Source organism: Balaenoptera musculus, chromosome 2, assembly GCF_009873245.2.
Source record: "Balaenoptera musculus isolate JJ_BM4_2016_0621 chromosome 2, mBalMus1.pri.v3, whole genome shotgun sequence".
Classification (NCBI taxonomy): domain Eukaryota; kingdom Metazoa; phylum Chordata; class Mammalia; order Artiodactyla; family Balaenopteridae; genus Balaenoptera; species Balaenoptera musculus.
The window spans coordinates 14,176,697-14,198,816 of NC_045786.1; the positions used below are offsets into that span (position 1 = coordinate 14,176,697).

The window sequence follows — 22,120 nt, forward strand, 5'->3', positions numbered from 1 at the left end:
ACGAGGTACTCCGTTACAGCATTAGGTCTCTGTTTTGTTTTGTTTGAGCTTTAATACCTGTTTTTATTGGACGAAGCTGCTGTAGCAGCAGCAGGAGGGGCTCAGGTTTCTTTTTTATATAAGGAAGGCGCTTTCCTTCTGCCATCTCCATGTCGTCAGTTCCATTCATTTCATTTCGTTTATATCACTCACGCTGAAGAGCACTTACTTGCTCTGGTACCTACTGCTAACGGTCACGGTCTGTACCTTGCATGTTTGTAAAAATGGTTAAGAGCAGACGCCAAACTTATTTGTTTGGTGAGTCATTGTAAATGAAAGGGGAAACCACCTTCCCGAACTTTCCCTGAGATCTCAGCACCTTTGCATCAGCGTGGGTTGCTTCTGATGTAGTTTTGCCTCAAGACATCTTTTGCTGCAGTGTTTCCAACAGGAAAAGCTATTCTGATGAACTTGAACCTGTAGTCCACTGAAAAATCATGATGACCAAGTAAAAATGAAAGAAAAAAGTGTTGATCTCTTGAACTGGTAGCTCAGTTTCCATTAGAAGAGGTCTTTATTTCTTCACTCATGAAAATCCTGCCCAGCAATTATTTTCTCCTTACGCGAAGCCTTCCCATGGAGTTCATTACCAGGAGCTCAAGTACATTAATCAACGGAATTGATTTGTTCATGTAAAGCAAAACATATTCTGCTTTTGTCAACTACGTAAATGGCATTTGCCCTTGATGCCTCTCTGTTGATTTTTCCAGGCATTTGATTTTTATGAACTGCGTTTCTGGGCCTGGTGACTTCAGCCCCATTGTGGTTCAGAGCAGTACGCAGGCCTCCCGGAGTTTCGCGGGCCCTTTTTTCTTTGTTTGCGTCTGTTATCCCGGTTGGGCTCGCTCGGAAGTTCCTGCTGAGAAGCTCCCTCCCACGCATCAAGGTGCCCTTCCCGATGCTGTTCAAGCTCCCTCGTGCACTGTGGTTGCTACACGAGCCTCTTCCATCGCGGTTTACTTTCCCATCTTTCCTTCCTTCCCTTTCACTTTATTTCTTCCTTCATCTTCTGTGCTCTTCTTACCTTCCTCTCACTCACCTGCACCTGCCCTCGCTGCCTTTTCCAGGCTGCTTCGCCCCAGGTTGACGTCAGCAGAGGGTGGTGCTATCCCGGGTTTAATCACTCCCGCGGGGAGCCCTTAAGAGCAAGTAAGCACTCACCCCTAACCCATTCTTTGACCTGACCCTTTTCGTGCTACCTGCTTTCTGTCTTAGGTTGAGCAAGTATTATGCTCTCCAAGTGGCCACCAGTGGCTATTAAGCATGTGAAATGTGGCTGGTCCACAGCAAGAGGTGCCGTAGGTGTAAAACACACTGGATTTCGAGGTCTTCGTATGAAAAGGAAGAATTAATTTAAAAAAATATCATTAATTAAAAAAATACCGATCACGTGTTGAAGTAATAATATTTTGGATAAATTAGGTTAAATAAAATAAATTACTAAAATATCTTCCACTTGTTCCTTATTACTTTTTAAAATGTAGCTACTAGATAACTTGAAATTGCACACGTGGATCACATCTGTGGCTCTCGCTCTATTTCTCTTGGGCAGCACATGTACAAGTCTTTGAATGGTTGCTCAGAACTTGCCATTTTCCAAATGCTAAGGGCTCAGAGCTTTCTTTTGACGCCATTATGACTTCTTTGTTCTTATTTACTTTTGCTCCTTAGAAATGGGAATAGTATGTCTTAAAGACAAGAATATATATACATATATTATATATATATATATACTTTTGCTAATTTATTTTAAATTTAATTTAAAAGGGAGAAAAATCCCTGTAGCCGCATCTTATCCGTGGTTAGATTTTGGTCTATAATGATATCCAGATTTAAAAAATGAGCCTAGCCCTTCTCTCATTTTTGTTCTTGAGCTTCCCTTAGTATTCTTGATGGGTCAGGCTACCAAATGCCTACCAGGTCCCACGTGATCTTGTCTAAGCCCCCTCCCCACTTCCTCCAGAGCTGCTTGGACCTGACTCTGGGTCAACCAACAGGGGGACCAATGACCCAGAGATATGAAACCATGAGCTGGGCCCATCAGCATGTTTTTCTGATCTGGAATTAGGAAAGAATAAGGCTGTTATTTGTAGGAGATGAAGATGAAAAGATGCTAAGAGAAGCAATCGAGGCCATGTGTGGCCATGGCCAGCCAAATTTATAAGGAAAACAGTATGAGTAAACAGGATTTGTGAGCAGGGAAACCTATCTATGGAGAAACATGTAAGATAGACAAGATAAGAGTGACAATAAGCAAGTTGGTAATGACAAGGAGAAGCAGACCTGTGGAGATCAGCTGAATTATCCCAACGATAGGTGTCTTAGTCTGATCCAGCTGCTATAACTGAAATACCACAGACTGGATAGCTTACAGAACATCATTATGAGTTTCCTCTCATTGAGACTATTTGAGTAGCTCTCTTTTTCATGTAACCAGAATCTAAAGGAAACACCACCTTCATTTTTCATAATTTTTAGAGTTAATGTCTCCTTTCCCCACTAAAATAGCTTTGAGCTTTAGATACTTTCCAGCCCCTTCCCACTCCCACTTTTCTGTTAAGTCCACACAGAATTTTAACCAACCTACTCTAACCCTAGTCTTTTTTTTTTTTTAAATAGTTTTTCCCTTTCTTAATTTATTTTTATTTATTTATTTTTGGCTGTGTTGGGTCTTCGTTTCTGTGCGAGGGCTTTCTCTAGCTGCGGCAAGCGGGGGCCACTCTTCATCGCGATGTGCAGGCCTCTCACTATCGTGGCTTCTCTTGTTGCGGAGCACAGGCTCCAGACGCGCAGGCTCAGTAGTTGTGGCTCATGGGCCCAGTTGCTCCGCGGAACGTGGGATCTTCCCAGACCAGGGCTCGAACCCGTGTCCCCTGCATTAGCAGGCAGACTCTCAACCACTGCGCCACCAGGGAAGCCCCCCCTAGTCTTTTTTAATACTTAAAATGACCCTTCATCAATTGCCCCTAAACCAAATAATTTGATATAACTTTAAGATTGTTAAATTTTATTTGCTTTTGTGTATATTAAGAGGAGGATGATCTCTTAATTTTGCCACTGAACATACTTGCAATTCTTTCCAAGCAGGTTAGAATTCTGCTTTCCTTTGAAGTTCACAATTGGTGCTAATTAGTGAGTCAGAGCCTTGGTGTAAAAAGTAAAAGAACTTACTGTAAGGTGTCAAATAACAATTGTCTCTTGCCATCTGCCTCTACAAGGATTAGGTCACTAGCCACTGCATTTGCTGACTTTCAATACACCCTGAAAAGAGTTCAGGGCAGAGATCAGGAATGAGGCACTCTGTGCTCTGGGAAAAACTGGCAGAACAGGTCTTCAGACAGTTAGATATTTTCAAGAGAAGATTTTATGAGCCCAAATTCTTGCATCTTCTCCTCTCTAGAAAAGTGCTACAATCATTAATGGAGGCATCTGCTCCTTGTGACTAGAAGCTAGCCTCTGCCAGAATGCGTGCTTGACTGCACGTACCCCCATCACTAAAGTCATATATAACACTGACTTTCCCTGCTACCTCTTCGGAGCAGTTCCTCAGAGCTATCTGAGAGACTGTATCCCAGGCTACAGTCCTCATTTTGCCCGGAATAAAACTTAACTCACAGCTCTCACGTTGTCCATTTTTTTTCTGTTGATGGTTTTGACACCAACAAAGGGACCCAGAGCAGACTTCTCTGCTTTGCCTGAACTCTACGAAGAACCAGAGCCTTGGCACCAGCAGAAGCCCTTGGGCCCATCCACCTCTGCCGAGAATCCAGACGAATTTGGGTGAGTCTCTCCTGGTTCTCAGATCTCCTGTATTGGTTGTTGATCCTGCGTTTTATTTGGTGGTGTATAGTAAGTACCTGGTCCCTCAGTTGAAGGATACAGGGGTGGGGGGCGGTTTGAAAGACACCCGGCAAATGTCCATCCGATTGAAAGATGCCTGACAAGGGTGCTGGTTGAGACAGTGGGGAAATACCCACACAGTTGAAAGATTCTGGGGGCGGGGGCTGGTTGAAAGACACTGGCGTTTGCTGAGTTGAAAGACACTGAGTGGTCTGGGCTGAGGGGTTAGGTAAGAGGCTGATCTGATGCCTTTCCTCAGTTTGGCTGCCTTAAGATTTGTTGGAATAAAAGTGAAGGTATTACGTGAAAACTTTGCTCTGAAGAAGAGGGACAAGACTCCTCCTGGTCGATTACCAATTACGGCTTTCTCAGGCAACTGAGAAATTTATGGGAACAGTGAAGGCAGAGTCCTCATTCTGTGCAGTGGTCCCATAGGGAAACCCGCTCATTAATTAAAAGACTTGCTCAACCAGAGGTCATGCATAAGAATTGGCCATTCAGTGATCTGAGCACCCACTGTGGTCTTAGACCAACGAAGGGAGAACTGAGCCCCAAAAGAGGGCTGAAATGACTCTAGAGTGATGCTTAGAGAAGTTAAGCTCACAAGCAGCACGCTGGCCCACCACACAATTTCATCTTTAAATTCAGCTTTAAAATGGGAAAGAGAGACCTCAAACAGGGAAGCGAGGGGTGTCAGAAAGCTAGCCTCTGACTAACACCCCAGCCAGGTTTATGTATGTACAAAACTTATACTTACAAGTACTCACTTAATTGGGAATTAAAGGAAAATTTTGCCCTGAAAATGGACAAAATGGGCTATTTTATTGCATTTGCAGTTGTTAGAGAAAATGGGCTTGAAAATAATTTTTTTTCTCCAGAATTCTGACCCTGAGGGAACAAGTCCTTCTAGAAGAACTTGCTTTTCTCTCCCTGTGCCTTGAGACCAGCGTTCTCAGGAACACTTATCTAGATCATCTCTAATTCCTGAGACTGAAGGGGAAAAAGGGGGAAAAGGCCTTTTAAAATTTAACTTATTCCAACTGTTATAAACTAGTGAGTTTTATATTGTAATACTTAATCCTTGCCTAAGTTTAGAAAATGAAGCCATGACATCTCTGGTTCTATCTGTCTATATGTGTGCATTATGTATATGTCTTTACCTTTGGATGGTATTATCAAAATTAATTTGTAATTGAGTTCTACTTAATTGGCTTAAGGAAAATTAAGTGCTGATATAAATTCTCAGAAATATAAAAGGAAACTGACCAGAATGAATTTCAGGTTCACGTGAACAGGGAAATATTCAGTATTAAATTAATACCAGATTGTAAAGTTAAAGTTTGTTGATTTAATAGGCATGTCTTTAAAATCATCAACATTAAGTATGCTACCTTTATTTTACCTAGGTTTAATAGAAGTCAAATGGGATCTTATTATATGTCTTGCAAATTTGTCAGCAAGAAAAATAACTTGATACAATGAAATTTTTTATAAGTAAATTAAATGTAAATGAGATAAGAAATCTTTAGGAATAGTTATATTTTAGGAATGTCTACTTAAAAATATTCCGTCCACGGACTTCCCTGGTGGTCCAGTGGTCCAGTGGTTAAGACTTCATGCTTCCACTGCAAGGGGTTCAACCCCTGGTAGGGGAACTAGGATCCTGCACGCCATGAGTCATGGTCAAAAAAAAATCCCTCCAGATATTTGATAACTTGAAATTTTAGAGTTCTGCTAAATTAAGTTAAATGATAGAAATTTATTGAATAGCTAGGTCATTCTCAAATAAAATAAGATATTAAAACATTAATTACTGAACATTGGCTTCCTTTTACAGAGAAACTAATGATATTTAGGGTTATTATATTAATAAATATGTTTGGTGCCACACTGAGATATTTTCTATTAGAAAGCACATGTTTTTAGAAATTATTATTGGTATTTATGTTTGCCAGTGTACAAAATGCTAATGTAAGACATAGTTCATAATTGCTTACTTCTTAGTTTTCACTAGAAAGTAAGGTTTTTAGGAGTTGAAGACTCTAATTTAAATATATAATTAAAGCTACTAGAAATAATAAAGGAAACATTTTGGTATACAGTAGCAAAATAGGATGTGTGCTTTTAATCAAAGAAGGTATGAGGAATGGAATTGCATTTTGTTAAGGGAAAAGAAAAAGTTTTGTCCTAGAGCTGGTTGTTTCTGGATGGAAAAAAAATAAGGCACAAATTAACATGAATACAGAAAGTGATGGAAGGTTTGTGTAAAGGGAACCCTTAGAAAAGAATTTTGTGCATGGTCAGGATTGGCTAAGTTTAGAATAAATTTAATTGAGTAAATGAATTTTTATAGTAAGCTGGTGCAAAACCTGAATTTGGTTTTGGTTTTTCTCTCTGTTAAGAGGACAAAGTTTTCTTAGGCTATGAATCTGCTTTTGATAACAGATTGTAAAGTTTCTTTTACCTTAAATTGTAATCTGTTATAACTTGCCATATTTGCCTTTGAAATCTTTTATTGTCACCTTGGTTAAGGGAATAAGTATTGTTTCATAGTGACCTATGATTCTATTTGACCAAGTGTTTTAAACCTTTTTGATATTTTGACAAACTCCCCAAATCAAATTCTAATCAAGTCCCTTTGACCTCTAGCTAACATTGGGATGCTTCAAAAGGCCCCTGAAATATCCCAGAGAGAGATATTAAATTAATTAGGTTCATTTGGAACATTAAATTACATGGGAAGTGTTGTCAAATGAGTAATAAATCTTAGGTTATACTGTATGGTAAATGTTATTAATATAGATAGTCTAGAAATTATATGGAATTCCTAAAAATCTGGTATGTCCTGGTAAAATGTTATCAGTCATAATTCTAGTTATTGTTTTAAAATATCTGTCACAGCAGTAACCAAGTTGGTCTGTCAATTGCATTGTAATCAGATTTTTAACCATGCCTCCTTAAGTCTTTTGTCATTCATAGACAGTTATGGTTTTACTCTGATGCCTTTGCAAAAATTTTTCCTATCCAAGAAGATTTGTAGAAGGGACTTTCTGACAAGTTCAGGTTTCTGATTACTTTCAGATCATACTGCTGAACTGGGTAAGAAATTACCCAGAATTGAAGAATTCTAATGGGAAACCTGATGGCTTCATAAAACTGTTAACAAAAAGGATTAGTTACATAGGACTGAGTGAACTGGTGAATATGGTTATAACTTTTATGGTTTCTGTCTGAAATATTACTGGCTTTTAATCTGTGTTTTCCAGATATAAGGAAACCCTTCCCCTCAAGGTAATTGTGACTTACAGCAATTTGGTAAATTATACCTTTGTAAGAGGAGTTGAAACATTTATCTTTTCTCTCTACCTGATTTCCCCAGAGATTGGAAACTCTTAAATTCACAGCAGCTTTATCAGATAAATTAGGAGGGCCACCTCCTAACAGGTGCAGGAATCTCAAGTAATTTTGGGGACTTGGAAAGGGGAGGAATTCACCTAAATCTGTGACAAGCTCTTGGTATGGCTTTCCTGGCCCTCTTAAAAGTTCAGTCTGAGATTCCTTATAAAAAGTTCCAGCAAAGCCAATTTTAAAAAAGCGTACATGGAGAGGGCAGACAGCAGAAGCAAGAACTACAATCCTGCAGCCTGTGGAACAAAAACCACATTCACAGAAAGATAGACAAAATGAAAAGGCAGAGGACTATGTACCAGATGAAGGAACAAGATAAAACCCCAGAAAAACAATTAAATGAAGTGGAGATAGGCAACCTTCCAGAAAAAGAATTCAGAATAATGATAGTGAAGATGATCCAGGACCTCGGAAAAAGAATAGAGGCAAAGATCAAGAAGATGCAAAAATGTTTAACAAAGACCTAGAAGAATTAAAGAACAAACACCTAGAAGAATTAAAGAACAAACAAACAGAGATGAACAATACAGTAACTGAAAAGAAAAATACACTAGAAGGAATCAATAGCAGAATAACTGTGGCAAAACAATGGATAAGTGACCTGGAAGACAGAATGGTGGAATTCATTGCCGTGGAACAGAATAAAGAAAAAAGAATGAAAAGAAATGAAGACAGCCTAAGAGACCTCTGGGACAACATTTAAATTCACCAACATTCGCATTATAGGGGTCCCAGAAGGAGAAGAGAGAGAGAAAGGACCCGAGAAAATATTTGAAGAAATTATAGTCAAAAACTTCCATAACATGGCAAAGGAAATAGCCACCCAAGTCCAGGAAGCGCAGAGAGTCCCAGGCAGGATAAACCCACCAAGGAGAAACACGCCAAGACACACAGTAATCAAACTGACAAAAATTAAAGACAAAGAAAAATTATTAAAAACAACAAGGAGAAAATGACAAATAACATACAAGGGAACTTACATAAGGTTAACAGCTGATTTCTCAGCAGAAACTCTACAAGCCAGAAGGGAGTGGCATGGTATATTTAAAGTGATGAAAGGGAAGAACCTACAACCAAGATTACTCTACCCGGCAAGGATCTCATTTAGATTTGATGGAGAAATCAAAAGCTTTACAGACAAGCAGAAGCTAAGAGAATTCAGCACCACCAAACCAGCTCTACAACAAATGCTAAAGGAACTTCTCTAAGTGGGAAACACAAGAGGAGAAAAGGACCTACAAGAACAAACTCAAAACAATTAAAAAAATGGTAACAGGAACATACATATTGATAATTACCTTAAATGTGAATGTATTAAATGCTCCAACCAAAAGACACAGGCTCGCTGAATGGATACAAAAACAAGACCCATATATATGCTGTCTACAAGAGAGTCACTTCAGACCTATGGACACATACAGACTGAAGGTGAGGGGATGGAAAAAGATATTCCATGCAAATGGAAATCAAAAGAAAGCTGGAGTAGCAATACTCATATCAGATAAAATAGACTTTAAAATAAAGAATGTTACAAGAGAGAAGGGAGGACACTACATAGTGATCAAGGGATCAATCCAAGAAGAAGATATAACAATTATAAATATATATGCACCCAACATAGGAGCACCTCAATACATAAGGCAAATGTTAACAGCTATAAAAGAGGAAATTGACAGTAACACAATAATAGCGGGAGACTTTAACACCTCTCTTACACTGATGGACAGATCATCCAGGTAGAAAATTAATAAGGAAACACAGGCGTTAAATGACACAATAGACCAGATAGATTTGATTGAGATTTATAGGACATTCCATCCAAAAATAGCAGATTACACTTACTTCTCAAGTGCTCACAGAACATTCTCCAGGATAGATAACATTTTGGGTCACAAATCAAGCCTCAGTAAATTTAAGAAAAATGAAATCATATCAAGTATCTTTTCTGACCACAACGCTATGAGATTAGAAATCAATTACAGGGAAAAAAAACGTAAAAAACACCAACACATGGAGGCTAAACAATACGTTACTAAATAACCAAGAGATTACTGAAGAAATCAAAGAGGAAATCAAAAAATACCTAGAGATAAATGACAATGAAAACACAACAATCCAAAACCTATGGGATGCAGCAAAAGCAGTTCTAAGAGGGAAGTTTATAGCAATACAATCCTACCTCAAGAAACAAGAAAAATCTCAATTAAACAATGTAACCTTACATCTAAAGCAACTAGAGAAAGAAGAGCAAACAAAATCAGAAGTTAGTAGAAGGAAAGAAATCATAAAGATTAGAGTAGAAATAAAGGAAATAGAAACAAAGAAAACAATAGCAAAGATCAATAAAACTAAAAGCTGGTTCTTTGAGAAGATAAACAAAATTGATAAACTGTTAGCCAGACTCATCAAGAAAAAGAGGGGACTCAAGTCAATAAAATTAGAAATGAAAAAGGAGAAGTTACAACAAACACTGCAGAAATACAAAGCATCACAGAAGACTACTACAAGCAACTCTGTGCCAATAAAATGGACAACCTGGAAGAAATGGACAAACTCTTAGAAAGGTATAACCTTCCAAGACTGAACAGGAAGAACTAGAAAATATGAACAGGCCAATCAAAAGTAATGAAATTGAAACTGTGACTAAAAATCTTCCAACAAACAAAAGTCCAGGACCAGATGGCTTCACAGCTTAATTCTATCACACATTTAGAGAACAGCTAACATCCATCCTTCTCAAACTGTTCCAAAAATTGCAGAGGAAGGGACACTCTCAAACTCATTCTACAAGACCACCATCACCCTGATACCAAAACCAAACAAAGATACTACAAAGAAAGAAAATTACAGACCAATATCACTGATGAATATAGATGCAAAAATCCTCAACAAAATACTAGCAAACAGTGCAACAGCACATTAAAAGGATCATACATTATGATCAAGTGGGATTTATCCCAGGGATGCAAGGATTCTTCAATATACGCAAATCAATCAATGTGATACACCACATTAACAAACTGAAGAATAAAAACCATATGATCATCTCAATAGATGCAGAAAAAGCTTTTGACAAAATTCAACACCCATTTATGATAAAAACTCTCCAGAAAGTGAGCATAGAAGGAACCTACCTCAACATAATACAGGCCATATGCAACAAACCCACAGCAAACATCATTCTCAATGGTGAAAAACTGAAAGCATTTCCTCTAAGATCAGGAAAAAGACAAGGATGTCCACTCTCACCACTATTGTTCAACATAGTTTTGGAAGTCCTAGCCACGGCAATCAGAGAAGAAAAAGAAATAAAAAGAATCCAAACTGGAAAAGAAGAAGTAAAACTGTCACGGTTTGCAGATGACATGATACTCTACATAGATAATCTTAAAGATGCCACCAGAAAACTACTAGAGCTAATCAATGAGTTTGGTAAAGTTGCAGGATACAAAATGAATGCACAGAAATCTCTTGCACTCCTATACACTAACAACGAAAGATCAGAAAGAGAAATTAAGGAAACAATCCCATTCACCATTGCAACAAAAAGAATAAAATACCTAGAAATAAACCTACCTAAGGAGGTCAATGACCTGTACTCAGAAACCTATAAGACACAGATGAAAGAAATCAAAGATGACACAAACAGATGGAGAGATATACCATGTTCTTGGATTGGAAGAATCAATATTGTGAAAATGACTATACTACCCAAAGCAATCTACAGATTCAATGCAACCCCTATCAAATTACCAATGGCATTTTTTACGGAACTAGAACAAAAAATCTTAAAATTTGTATGGAGACACAAAAGACCTCGAATAGCCAAGGCAATCTTGAGGGGGAAAAAACGGAGCTGGAGGTATCAGACTTCCTGACTTCAGACTATACTACAAAGCTACAGTAATCAAGGCAATATGGTACTGGCACGAAAACAGAAATATAGATCAGTGGAACAGGATAGAAAGCCCAAAGATAAACCCACACACCTAGTGGTCAACTAATCTATGACAAAGGAGGCAAGGATATACAATGGAGAAAAGACACTCTCTTCAATTAGTGGTGCTGGGAAAACTGGACAGCTACATGTAAAATATGAAATTAGATCACTTCCTAACACTATACATGATAATAAACTCAAAATGGATTAAAGACCTAAATGTAAGACCAGACACTGTAATACTCTTAGAGGATAACATAGGAAGAAACTCTTTGACATAAATCACAGCAAGATCTTTTTTGACCCACCTCCTAGGGAAATGGAAATAAAAACAAAAACAAACAAATGGGACCTAATGAAACTTAAAAGCTTTTGCATAGCAAAGGAAACTATAAATAAGACAAAAGGACAACCCCCAGAAAGGGAGAAAATATTTGCAAATGAATCAACGGACAAAGGGTTAATCTCTAAAATATATAAACAGCTGCTCATGCAGTTTAATATTAAAAAAATAAACAACCCAATTAAAAAGTGGGCAGAAGACCTAAATAGACATTTCTCCAAAGAAGACATAAAGATGGCCAAGAGGCACATGAAAAGCTGCTCAACATCACTAGTTATTAGAGAAATGCAAATCAAAACTACAATGAGGTATCACCTCACACCGGTTAGAATGGGCCTCATCAGAAAATCTACAGACAACAAATGCTGGGTAGGGTGTGGAGAAAAGGGAACCCTCTTGCACCATTGGTGGGAATGTAAATTGATACAGCCACTATGGAGAACTGTATGGAGTGTCCTTCAAAAACTAAAAATAGAATTACCATATGACCTAGCAATCCCACTACTGGGCAGATAAGAGAAAACCATAATTAAAAAAGACACATGCACCCCAATGTTCATTGCAGCACTATTTGCAATAGCCAGGTCATGGAAGCAACCTAAATGCCCATCGACAGATGAATGGATAAAGAAGATGTGGCACATATATACAATGGAATATTACTCAGCCATAAAAAAGAACGAAATTGGGTCATTTGTAGAGATGTGGATGGACCTAAAGACTGTCATACAGAGTGAAGTAAGTCAGAAAGAGAAAAACAAATATCATATATTAACACATATATGTGGAATCTAGAAAAATGGTACAGATTAACTGGTTTGCAAGGCAGAAATAGAGACGGAGATGTAGAGAACAAATGTACGGACACCAAAGGGGGAAAAGCTAGGGGGGGTTCTTGGTGTTGGTGGTGTGATGAATTGGGAAATTGGGGTTGACATGTATACACTAATATGTATAAAATAGATAACTAATAAGAACCTGCTGTATAAAAAGTAAATAAAATAAAATTACAAAAAAAGCCTATATGATCAATTATACTTATATAAATCATCAGGCCAGGTTTATTGAAACCAGACTTATTTTGCAAACAAATTAGTTTTAATTTGGCTGTATTTGGTAGAAATGAGGGTAATTTTAGAGAGAAAAAGGTTATGTTTTAGTGAATATTAAATTCTAGTTCTGTTAATTGAGGTCTGTATTTACTAATTCTCACTTCACATGTAGTTCCTTGCTGTTGTGTTATATTATTGTAAGTTTAGTTGAATTATTAAAAGGATACTCTAATATACACATGGCCAACAGGTACATGAAAAGATGCTCAACATAGCTAATTATGAGAGAAATGTAAATTAAAACTACAATGACCTCACACCAGTCAGAATGTCCATCATTAAGAAGTCTACAAATAACAAATGCTGGAGAGGGTGTGGGGAAAAGGGAACCCTGCTACTTTGTTGGTGGGAACGTAAGTTGGTGCAGCCACTGTGGAAAACAGTATGGAGGTTCCTCAAAAAACTAAAAATAGATTTGCCATATGATCCAGCAAGCCCACTCATGGGCATATATCCTGACAAAACTATAATTCAAAAAGATACATGCACCCCTGTGTTCATAGCAGCATAATTCACAGTAGCCAAGACATGAAACAACCTAAATGTACATCAGCAGATGGATGTATATGGAAGATATGGTACTTATATACAATGGAATACTACTCAGCCATAAAAAGAACAAAATAATGCAATCTGCAGCAATATGGATGCAACTAGAGATTATCATGCTAAGTGAAGTAAGTCAGAAAGAAAAATACTATATGATACTACTTATATGTGGAATCTAAAATATGACACAAATGAACTTTTACGAAACAGAAACAGACTCACAGACACAGAAAACAGACTTCTGGTTACCAAGGGGGAGAGGAAGTGGGAGAGGGATGGAGTGGGAGTTTAGGGATAGCAGGTGCAAACTATTATATATAAAATGGATAAACAACAAAGTTCTACTGTATAGCACATGGAACTATATTCTGTGATAAATCATAATGGGAAAGAATATTAAAAAAAGAATGTATATGTATATGTATTGAATATAACTGAATCACTTTGCTGTACAGCAGAAATTAACACAACATTTAAATCAACTATACTTTAATAAACAAAAAAAAGGACACTCTAAGTTTGTTTCTGAAGCTTATCTCAGTAATCTCTTTGGATGAAGATCAGATGCCCCATGACCTGCAACCAGGTAATTATGCATACTGGAAAAGACATCATTTAAAGGACTATCTCCAACCTAGATGGAGGGACCCTTATCAGTTACTCTTAACTAGCTCATACACAGTGAAACTTAAGGGAATTAACTCTTGAATTAATTTCCATTTACAAAGGGTCCCTGCACTGGACTGGGCTATAAAGAGGACTGATGACCTCAAAATCACCATTAAACAACGCTCAAATAGAGGAGAAACTACCAGACCAGGATGAGAAGACGACATCTGAAGTAGATAGCTGACCCAAGATGCTGGATCAAGACTTTATACCAATTACTTTGATAATTGCTCACATCTTTGCTTAGGAACCAAATATATTTCTTTCTTGGGCACAATCTTATGCAGAGTTTAAAATTAATCCAGTTGTTGGGTTTGTGTTCAGTTACTTATATCCAGTACTTGTGGGTTACCTTGGTGGATTTCTTCACCCCGAGGCTCTTATTGGATGGCCCTTAGGAAATTTATTCTAGAAGAAAGAAATTATAGTTCTGTTCAGGCCACTATTGGTATTACTAGGTGGGATCCCCTCACCTGGTCAATTAATAATACCTGCTCTGACCCTGGCCATAAATATGAACTTTCTTTTGTGGTCACTCAAGCTCATTATGTTGGGAACGATTGAACCATACTGAGGATAACCAGCCTAGTAACACTAGGAAATTGGGCTGGGTGCCTTATGAACAAGGCCAATATATAATTTCCCTTAAAGATAAGGACTGGTACAGAACAGACTAAGTCAGATGACCTAGGAATACACTGAGCTGCACCTAATGGAAGTTCTTGGCTTAAGTTCTTCCTCATGACCTTACTAACACTGCTGGATATACTGTTTGTATTTTGTCTGTTTTACAAAATTGTTGCTTTTTGCATTACCAAATGTGTGACTGAGGCTTTGATAAAATGATGACCAGGCGACTTGAGCCAGTTGACCAGATATTTAGTTCTATATGAGATCAATGACTGTAATAGTGTAACTTTAGATATCGGAAGAAGCAACAAGAGGGATTTTTTTTTCCTGGACCATAACAGACTAGTAAGACAGGTGGTCCAGAGACTTTTGGCTGCTGTTAACAGGGCCTAGTCCAGTGATAGCACATTGAGTAGCCCATCAGTGAAATCCTCGCCTGACCTAGGAATGAGCATTCCAGCACCATGGGATGAAATGGTCATGAAATGCCTTCCAAGCCATGGTCGAATTTAAGACCATGAGGGTGCCTTGCCAAATAAAAATTGTCACTTGCCATCTGCCTCTAAGGATTAGGTCACTAGCCACTGCAGTTGCTGACCTTCAACACACCCTGAAAGGAGTTCAGGGTGGAGATCAGGAATGAGGCACTCTGTGCTCTGGGAAAAACTGGCAGAACAGGCCTTCAGACAGTTAGATATTTTCAGAAGATTTTATGAGCCCCAATTCTTGCATCTTCTCATATCTATAAAAGCACTAAAATCATTAACAGAGACATCTGCTCCTTGTGACTAGCAGCAAGCCTCTGCCAAAATGCATGCTTGATGCATGTGCCCCCATCACTAAAATCATATGCAATACTGACCTCTTCGGAGCAGTTCTTCAGAGCTATCTTAGAGGCTGTCTCCCGGGCTATAGTCCTCATTTTTGCCCCAAATAAAACTTAACTCACAACTCTCACATTGTGCATTTTTTTCAGTCGACAAAGGAATTAAAAAAAACACTTTTTTTCTATCACTATTTTTATTGGGCCAGAAGAACATTTGTGTTTATCTAATTTGCAATTAATTAATTAATTATTTCACTGGCAGAAAGCAACCTTTTAATTTTATTTTATTGAGCTATAGTTGACCTATTAGTTTCAGGTGTATAGGATAATGATTCGACATTTGTATATATTGTGAAATGATCAACGCAGTAAGACTAGTTAACATTTGGCACCGTACATAGTTACAAAATTTTTTTTATTGTGATGAGATCTATTAAGATCTACTCTCTTAGAAACTTTTAAATGTGCAATACAGCATTATTAACTACAGTCAAAATGCTGTACATTACATCCTCATGACTTATTTATTTTATAACTGGAAGTTTGTACCTTCTGACTACCTTCACCCATTTTGCCCGTCTCCTGAGAACTTGATCTAGTTCTTAATTGACTATAAGTCATGCTGAGGTAATATATTAGTTATCTCGGGCTGCCATAACAAAATACCATACAGTGGGTGGCTTAAACAATAGAAATTAATTTTCTCACAGTTCATGGAGTCCTTCCATGACTTGTATGATGATAAGACTTCTTAGAAGGTTATAGAACCGTCCAAGGTGGATATGATAAATTGCTAAGCTAAGGCAGTGGCAGTGAGGATGGTAACAGATGCATAAACTCTTTTGGAGATAAAGTTGACAGGATTGGGTACCTGGACAGGGTTGCTTAGGAAGGAATTTGGGTTGATTTTTAGGGTTCTGGCTGGGAAGGTGAGGTTGTTACTCATCGAGTTACTCTAAAGAGGAGGAGAGGAAGATGGAGAGAAATATGTTGACTTTTTGAGCAACCCAGAATATTTGTATCTACATGTGAGAAATTAAATGGAGAAGTGAGGGAATTATCTGAAGACTTCTAGTAAAATAAGTCTTTTAATTAGGATGGGGGAGAGAGAATGAAGGCATGTTGTGCTCTTAACTACTTTGCTTTAGGATCTTTCCATTGGAGACAACAATGATGAAGAATCACAGCCATCTTGACTTCCAACTGCTTCTTTTAGCAGTCCTGGAACTCAGTGTGGTCCTAAAGACAGAACAGAATTCACGCATAGAGGGTATATTAGTTTCTTATTGCTGCAGTAACAACATAAATTTATTGGCTAAAAGCAACATAAATTTATTGGCTAAAAACAACATAAATTTATTGTCTTAGGGTTATGAAAGTCAGAAGTCCTAAAATCAATATGTCGACAGGGCTGTGTTCCTTCTGGGGGAGAGAATCTGCTTCCTTGCCTTTTCCAGCTTCTATAGGCTACCTACAGTCTTTGCCTTGTGGTCCCTTCCTCTATCTTCCAGGCCAGCAGCATCTTCAAATCTCTCTCTGTCTGACATCTGCTTCCATTGTCACATCTCCTTTTCTGACTCAGACCTACCTGCCTCCCTCTTATAAAGATGCTTGTGATTACATTGGCCCACTGGGATAATCTAGGATTATCTCTCCATCTTAAGATCCTTACCTCAATCACATCTGCAAAGTTCCTGTTGCCAATGTAAGGTGATATATTCACAGGTTCTGCGTATTAGGATGTGGAGGTTGTCTTCGGAGGGCCATTGTTTTGCCTACCACAGAGGGTCTGTCTTGTCCTTCATCTGGGGGAGGCTCGGTTCTGTGAGGACCAGAACAAGATGTTGCTGCTCCTCCAGCTTTTCTTTTCCCTCTTTCCAGATCTTAAAATGTTTTGCGTCAAACTTACAATTATGAGTTGATATCTACAAATGTTTTTGTTAAATTGGAGATTTGGTGGGCCTTATTTTGAAGAGATGTGTCATCTATCAAGAAATAATTCCACAATATATGTAAGTGAAGTCATTATGTGGTACACCCTAAACTGTCTGTCAATTATTATCTCTCAATAATACTGGAAAAAAAGAGAAAAAAATCGTCATTATTTGAAGTTTGTTGCTATGCTATGTTAGGAGGGGATATTAAAGTGATATAAAAATTTCAGCATGAGGGTAAAAGCATAATAATCCCATCCCTGAAACAGGAACAAATAGGCTAATTATCCTAAACCCCTCATTTTAGGGGTGCTTATATTCTTGGGGGAGTGGCAGTAGCTGGTTCCTACTCCTGGTAAGAAGCGTAGTGAGCACTTCCTTTAGGTAGCATTTTCTGACTTCCCAGCTGAATTACAAGTTCCTCCTCTGTTCTGCCACAGTGTCTGGGGGCAGGGTTTTACTTTAGAGCATTTATCACATTGTACTGTAATTCATTGCTTACTTATCTGTCCCACTAGATTTTATTATAAGCAGAGATCATGCCTTATTCTCCATTGCATCCCCTTGTACCTAACATCTTGCCTACCAATACTTTTATATTGAATGGATGAATGAAAAGTAGTAATTGTTTCTATAACAGCTTCTGAATCTTAAATTTCCATTAAAGTTTTAATTTTACATTTCTCATTGACTTGTGGTGGTACTGTAACGGTAAATGAGGTAATTTCTCTAAAGTGCATGAGACCTTTGGAGAGATGTGTCATTAGGCTAAGGCTCATATACAGCTATCAAATGAAATTGTGAGCTAAAATTTACCATTTTCTTTTAGTTTCACCTACCAAATTGTTGGCTGGGAAAAGTTGCCTCTGTGGTGAATTTGAGCCAGCTGGAAAAATGTACACAATTTTACACAATGTCTGACAAATACAAGGCACATAATAAAACTTTGTGTAATGAGAGAATGAATCATTTATTAATTAGTAATGAGACAGATGCTTTACTACACTTCTAACATGTATTATAGAAAAAAAAATAGCCCATACTGAATCTTGTATGGAAATCCATTAGTTTCTTTTTGGTGTGATGAGTGGAAAGCATTTCTCTTCAGTTCCTATCATTGGTGTATCAGTCGGCTTTTGCTGCAGTAATGAACAACCCCCCAAATTTCAGTGGCTCACAGAAACAATTATTTCTCACTCCCATTATGTGAGGGTTGTGGACTTGCTGTGGCTCTGCTGGGCATGATTGGGCTTACTGAATTCATTTTGGCTCTACTGGCTAGACAGGTCTTTAAATTCCTGGACAAAAATCAAAGAAGCAGCCACTCCCTGGGATATGCTCTTCTTACAGCCAGGTGCCAAGGCTCAAGGAGGTGGGAGAACAGAGGCAAACCATGCAAATATTGTAAAGCTTCTGCTCTGATATGACATAAGTCATGCCCTCTGGAATTCCATTGGCTAAGGGAAGTAACATGACCAAGCTCAGAGTTACTGCAGTGGGGAAATATACTCTGCTTACAGGAAGTGTTGCCAGGCTGGAAAGGAACAAAAAATTGTGAACCAATAATACAATCCACCATACTCTGCATCCTCTGTTTGTCAAAGCCACTATTTGGCCTTTTGTAGTATTAATTACTCTTTAAGGATTTTAATTTGGAGTTCCTTTTATGTAGCTTAAATAATAAGGGTAATTATAGGGACTTCAGTAGGTTCTATGTAAATAGGTCCCAGAGGTAAAAGTAAATAGATTTTGGAATTTTAACTAAAGAAAAATTTTAATTTTTTAAGTATTATAAATGTTTTCATAAGGGTCATGATGGTAAGTTTTTCTTTATATCTGTGGATGTCCAAGCCAGCAGAAAAGGATTTAATTAGAGATATTGGGGTATAGTAACCATAAGGACCGATTTCTAGACTAGTCACGTGAAAAAGACATGAAAGGGGCAAAAGGTCTCCCCAGTGGATAATTAAATCATTCATCTGCTTGAAAGAGGAAGGCTGGACCAGATGACAGGTTTCTGCCAATTCTCTGTTTATAGTTCTTTAAATTTTGAAATAAAGAAGCCCTTTAAAGACAGATGGTATTAAAACTCTTCTTACATCAGTAAAATGGCACTAAGAAACTTAGAAGCTGGCTTAATGCAGAAAATAAAATTAGCAAGAAAAACATAGTTGAGAGGAAAATATAACTTGAGTATTCACTGTTTACTTTTGAGAGAATAAAACACCATAGTTAATTCCAATTTTAATACATTCGTCTTATTCATACTTTCTTTCAAAAAACATTTGATAAGTATGTACTATGTGTTGGGCATTGTGATAGGTGCTGGTTGGCTAGGAAGTTACATAATTCCTAGTTAAAATATCTGATAAATCAGCTATAAATGTCACATATCACCATCATGCCTCCTTAGAACTTTTTGCTTACCATTTAAAAAGGACAATAGGAGTTTTAGACTATCTTTTATGATCTACATTTATGAAGATCTAAGTGCTAAAAAAAGTTACCGTCTTCTAGGTGATCACATGCTTTTTTCCTCAGCCATTTCTTTTTTTTTTTTAATAAATATTCAATGTAGGTCCTTCCCCTTCCCCAGTTTTACTGAGGTATAATTGACAAATAAAATTGTAAGATATTTAAAGTGTACAATGTAATGATTTGATGTACATATATATTGTGAAAGGAATCCCCCTATGGAGTTAACACATCCATCACTGCTCATATTTTCCCTTTTTTTGAATGAGAACATGTAAGTTCTCTCTTAGCAAATTTCAATTATACAATACCATCTTAACTATAGTCACCATGTTATATATAAGATCCTCAGACCTTATTCATCTTATAACTGAATGTACCCATTTACCAACCTCTCCCTATTTCACTGCGCAGCCCCTGGCAACCACTTTTTACTCTATGTTCCACTTTTCCCCTTTTTTTTCCCTTTACGATTCCACGTGTAAGTGACATCATGCAGTATTTGCCTGGCTTGTTTCACTTAGCATAAAATCCTCCACTTTCACCCATGGTCTTAAGCATTTCTAATTAGCTCTGGGGTGTTTTTAAACAACTGATCATCTCTGACAGCAAATTATTGTTTTATTTGCTTTTGTGGTGGGCTTGTGAGACAGGCAAAGAGTGGTTCAAAGGCTGCTGCATTGGTGGATGGATCTCTTTTAAGAAATCATCTCTTTGGAAAAGTCAAACAGCACAGCCTCATTATGAATGTTATTTCATCAGGGCAGCCTGCCTGAGGAGCTCAGAAATCAGTAGTTTTCTTTTTTCATGAAAGGCTGCAGCTATGATTTTTTAAAAAAACGACTAATATTTGTTACAGTAGTTGCTATGTGGCATTACTGAGTCTTAATCTGTGTGCTAGCAACGGAATGTGTTTGCTTATTTGTTACAACCGGCCAATGATAATCCTCGCTGACACTTCCGCAGCGTTTAACAAGAGCCAAGGCAGGTTGAAACACTTCAGAACTGCTGACTCATATAATCCTCACACTAGGAGAGCAGGAGCTGTTTTGTAGCGCTATGTTATCCCCATTTTGCAGATGTGAAAATTGAGGCATAGAGAGGCTATGCACGAAGTATGTCATGTGCACAAAGTCACATGACAGTAAGGGCAGGGTTGGGCTTTGAACTGAGGCCGCGTAGCTCCATTTTGCTGCTTTTACAAAGCAAGTCCAGTAACCTTATTAAAACCAAAAACCGATTCCTACTCCGTTTGGTATCCTACCCTCAGCCTTCAGCTTGATTTTCTGGCCCTTCCGGTTAGGACCATGAGTTTGTAATTCCCTTCATGGAGGTGAAGAACTTTTCCTAGACCCTGTGGTGTTTAATTGCAAAAATTTACAGTGTATACACACACACACACACACACACACACACACACACAGCAAAACGAATGATGACCGTTTAATCAGGAAAGGCTTGATTCGGGCCTAAAATGACCAGTCGTTCTTCAAGAACAGATATAAAAAGTGCAGCGGTGAGGAGCCAGTTTGAGACGTCTCTTCCCATCCAGGGTACGAGGACTTCGCGCAGGCACACGGGGGACGCTTTCTCTGGGAGGAGGCCCGTGGGAGCGGCGCGGCACAGCCGGGGGCGCCGCGGCGACGTGAGTCTCCGGGTTCCCAGGCCCCAGCGCGTCGCTGCGCGCGTCCGGACCAGCCTCCGCCCGGGGACAGGGCGCTGCGCGGGCGTTGGTGCGCCGCTGCCTGCGACCCGGGGCCCGGGAGGAGGAGGAGGGCGGGCGCACCCCCGCCCCGCGCTCCCCGCGCGACCTTTGGGTACCGGGAACGTCAGTCTGCCTGGGAGTGGGGCTGCACCGGCCGGGGCAGGAGACAGGAGGAAGGGGGGCAGTGAGTGCGTGGGTTTGAGCCCTCCCAGCCCCGCGTCCTCTCACCCCCACCGCTCCCTCCCCCCGCCGCCGCCGCCGCCGCCGCCGCCCACCTGGCCGCCCCCGCTGCGGCAGCGGCGCGAGGCTCGCTTCCAGGCCTCCGGGTCGCAGCCCGCGCGGTCTGCGGAGCTTGCCGTGTGTCTGCCCTCCCCCTTCCCCCGCTTCGCCCGCCCTCCCCGGGGCCCAACGTGCTCGTTCCCTGTCACTTCGGTCGGGGCGCGCTGGTGGGTTTGGCCTGCGCCGCGGCGGCGAGGCGGGGGAGCGAGTGAGCGCGAGGGGCGGGAGCGAGTGCCTGTGTGAGTCACCGGTACCTGGAGCGCGAGCGACGCAGAGAGAGCGGCGCGGAGCCCGAGCCGGAGACGAGCCCGAGAGCGCGGCCGTCCCCCAGCGCCAGGCCCCGCCGCGAACCCACCCGCGCCCCCGCCGCC

General features: G+C 39.4%; 1 protein-coding gene across 1 annotated transcript; it reads left to right on the forward strand.

Moving 5' to 3' along the window:
• The first annotated feature begins 479 nt into the window (after window positions 1–479).
• On the forward strand, window positions 480–21,992 carry LOC118889362 (basic proline-rich protein-like). Its single transcript, XM_036841173.1, has 3 exons — window positions 480–487; window positions 3,750–3,819; window positions 21,318–21,992. The coding sequence occupies exons 1-3, from the start codon at window positions 480–482 to the stop codon at window positions 21,990–21,992; spliced, it is 753 nt and encodes a 250-aa protein (XP_036697068.1).
• The last annotated feature ends 128 nt before the right edge of the window (window positions 21,993–22,120 follow it).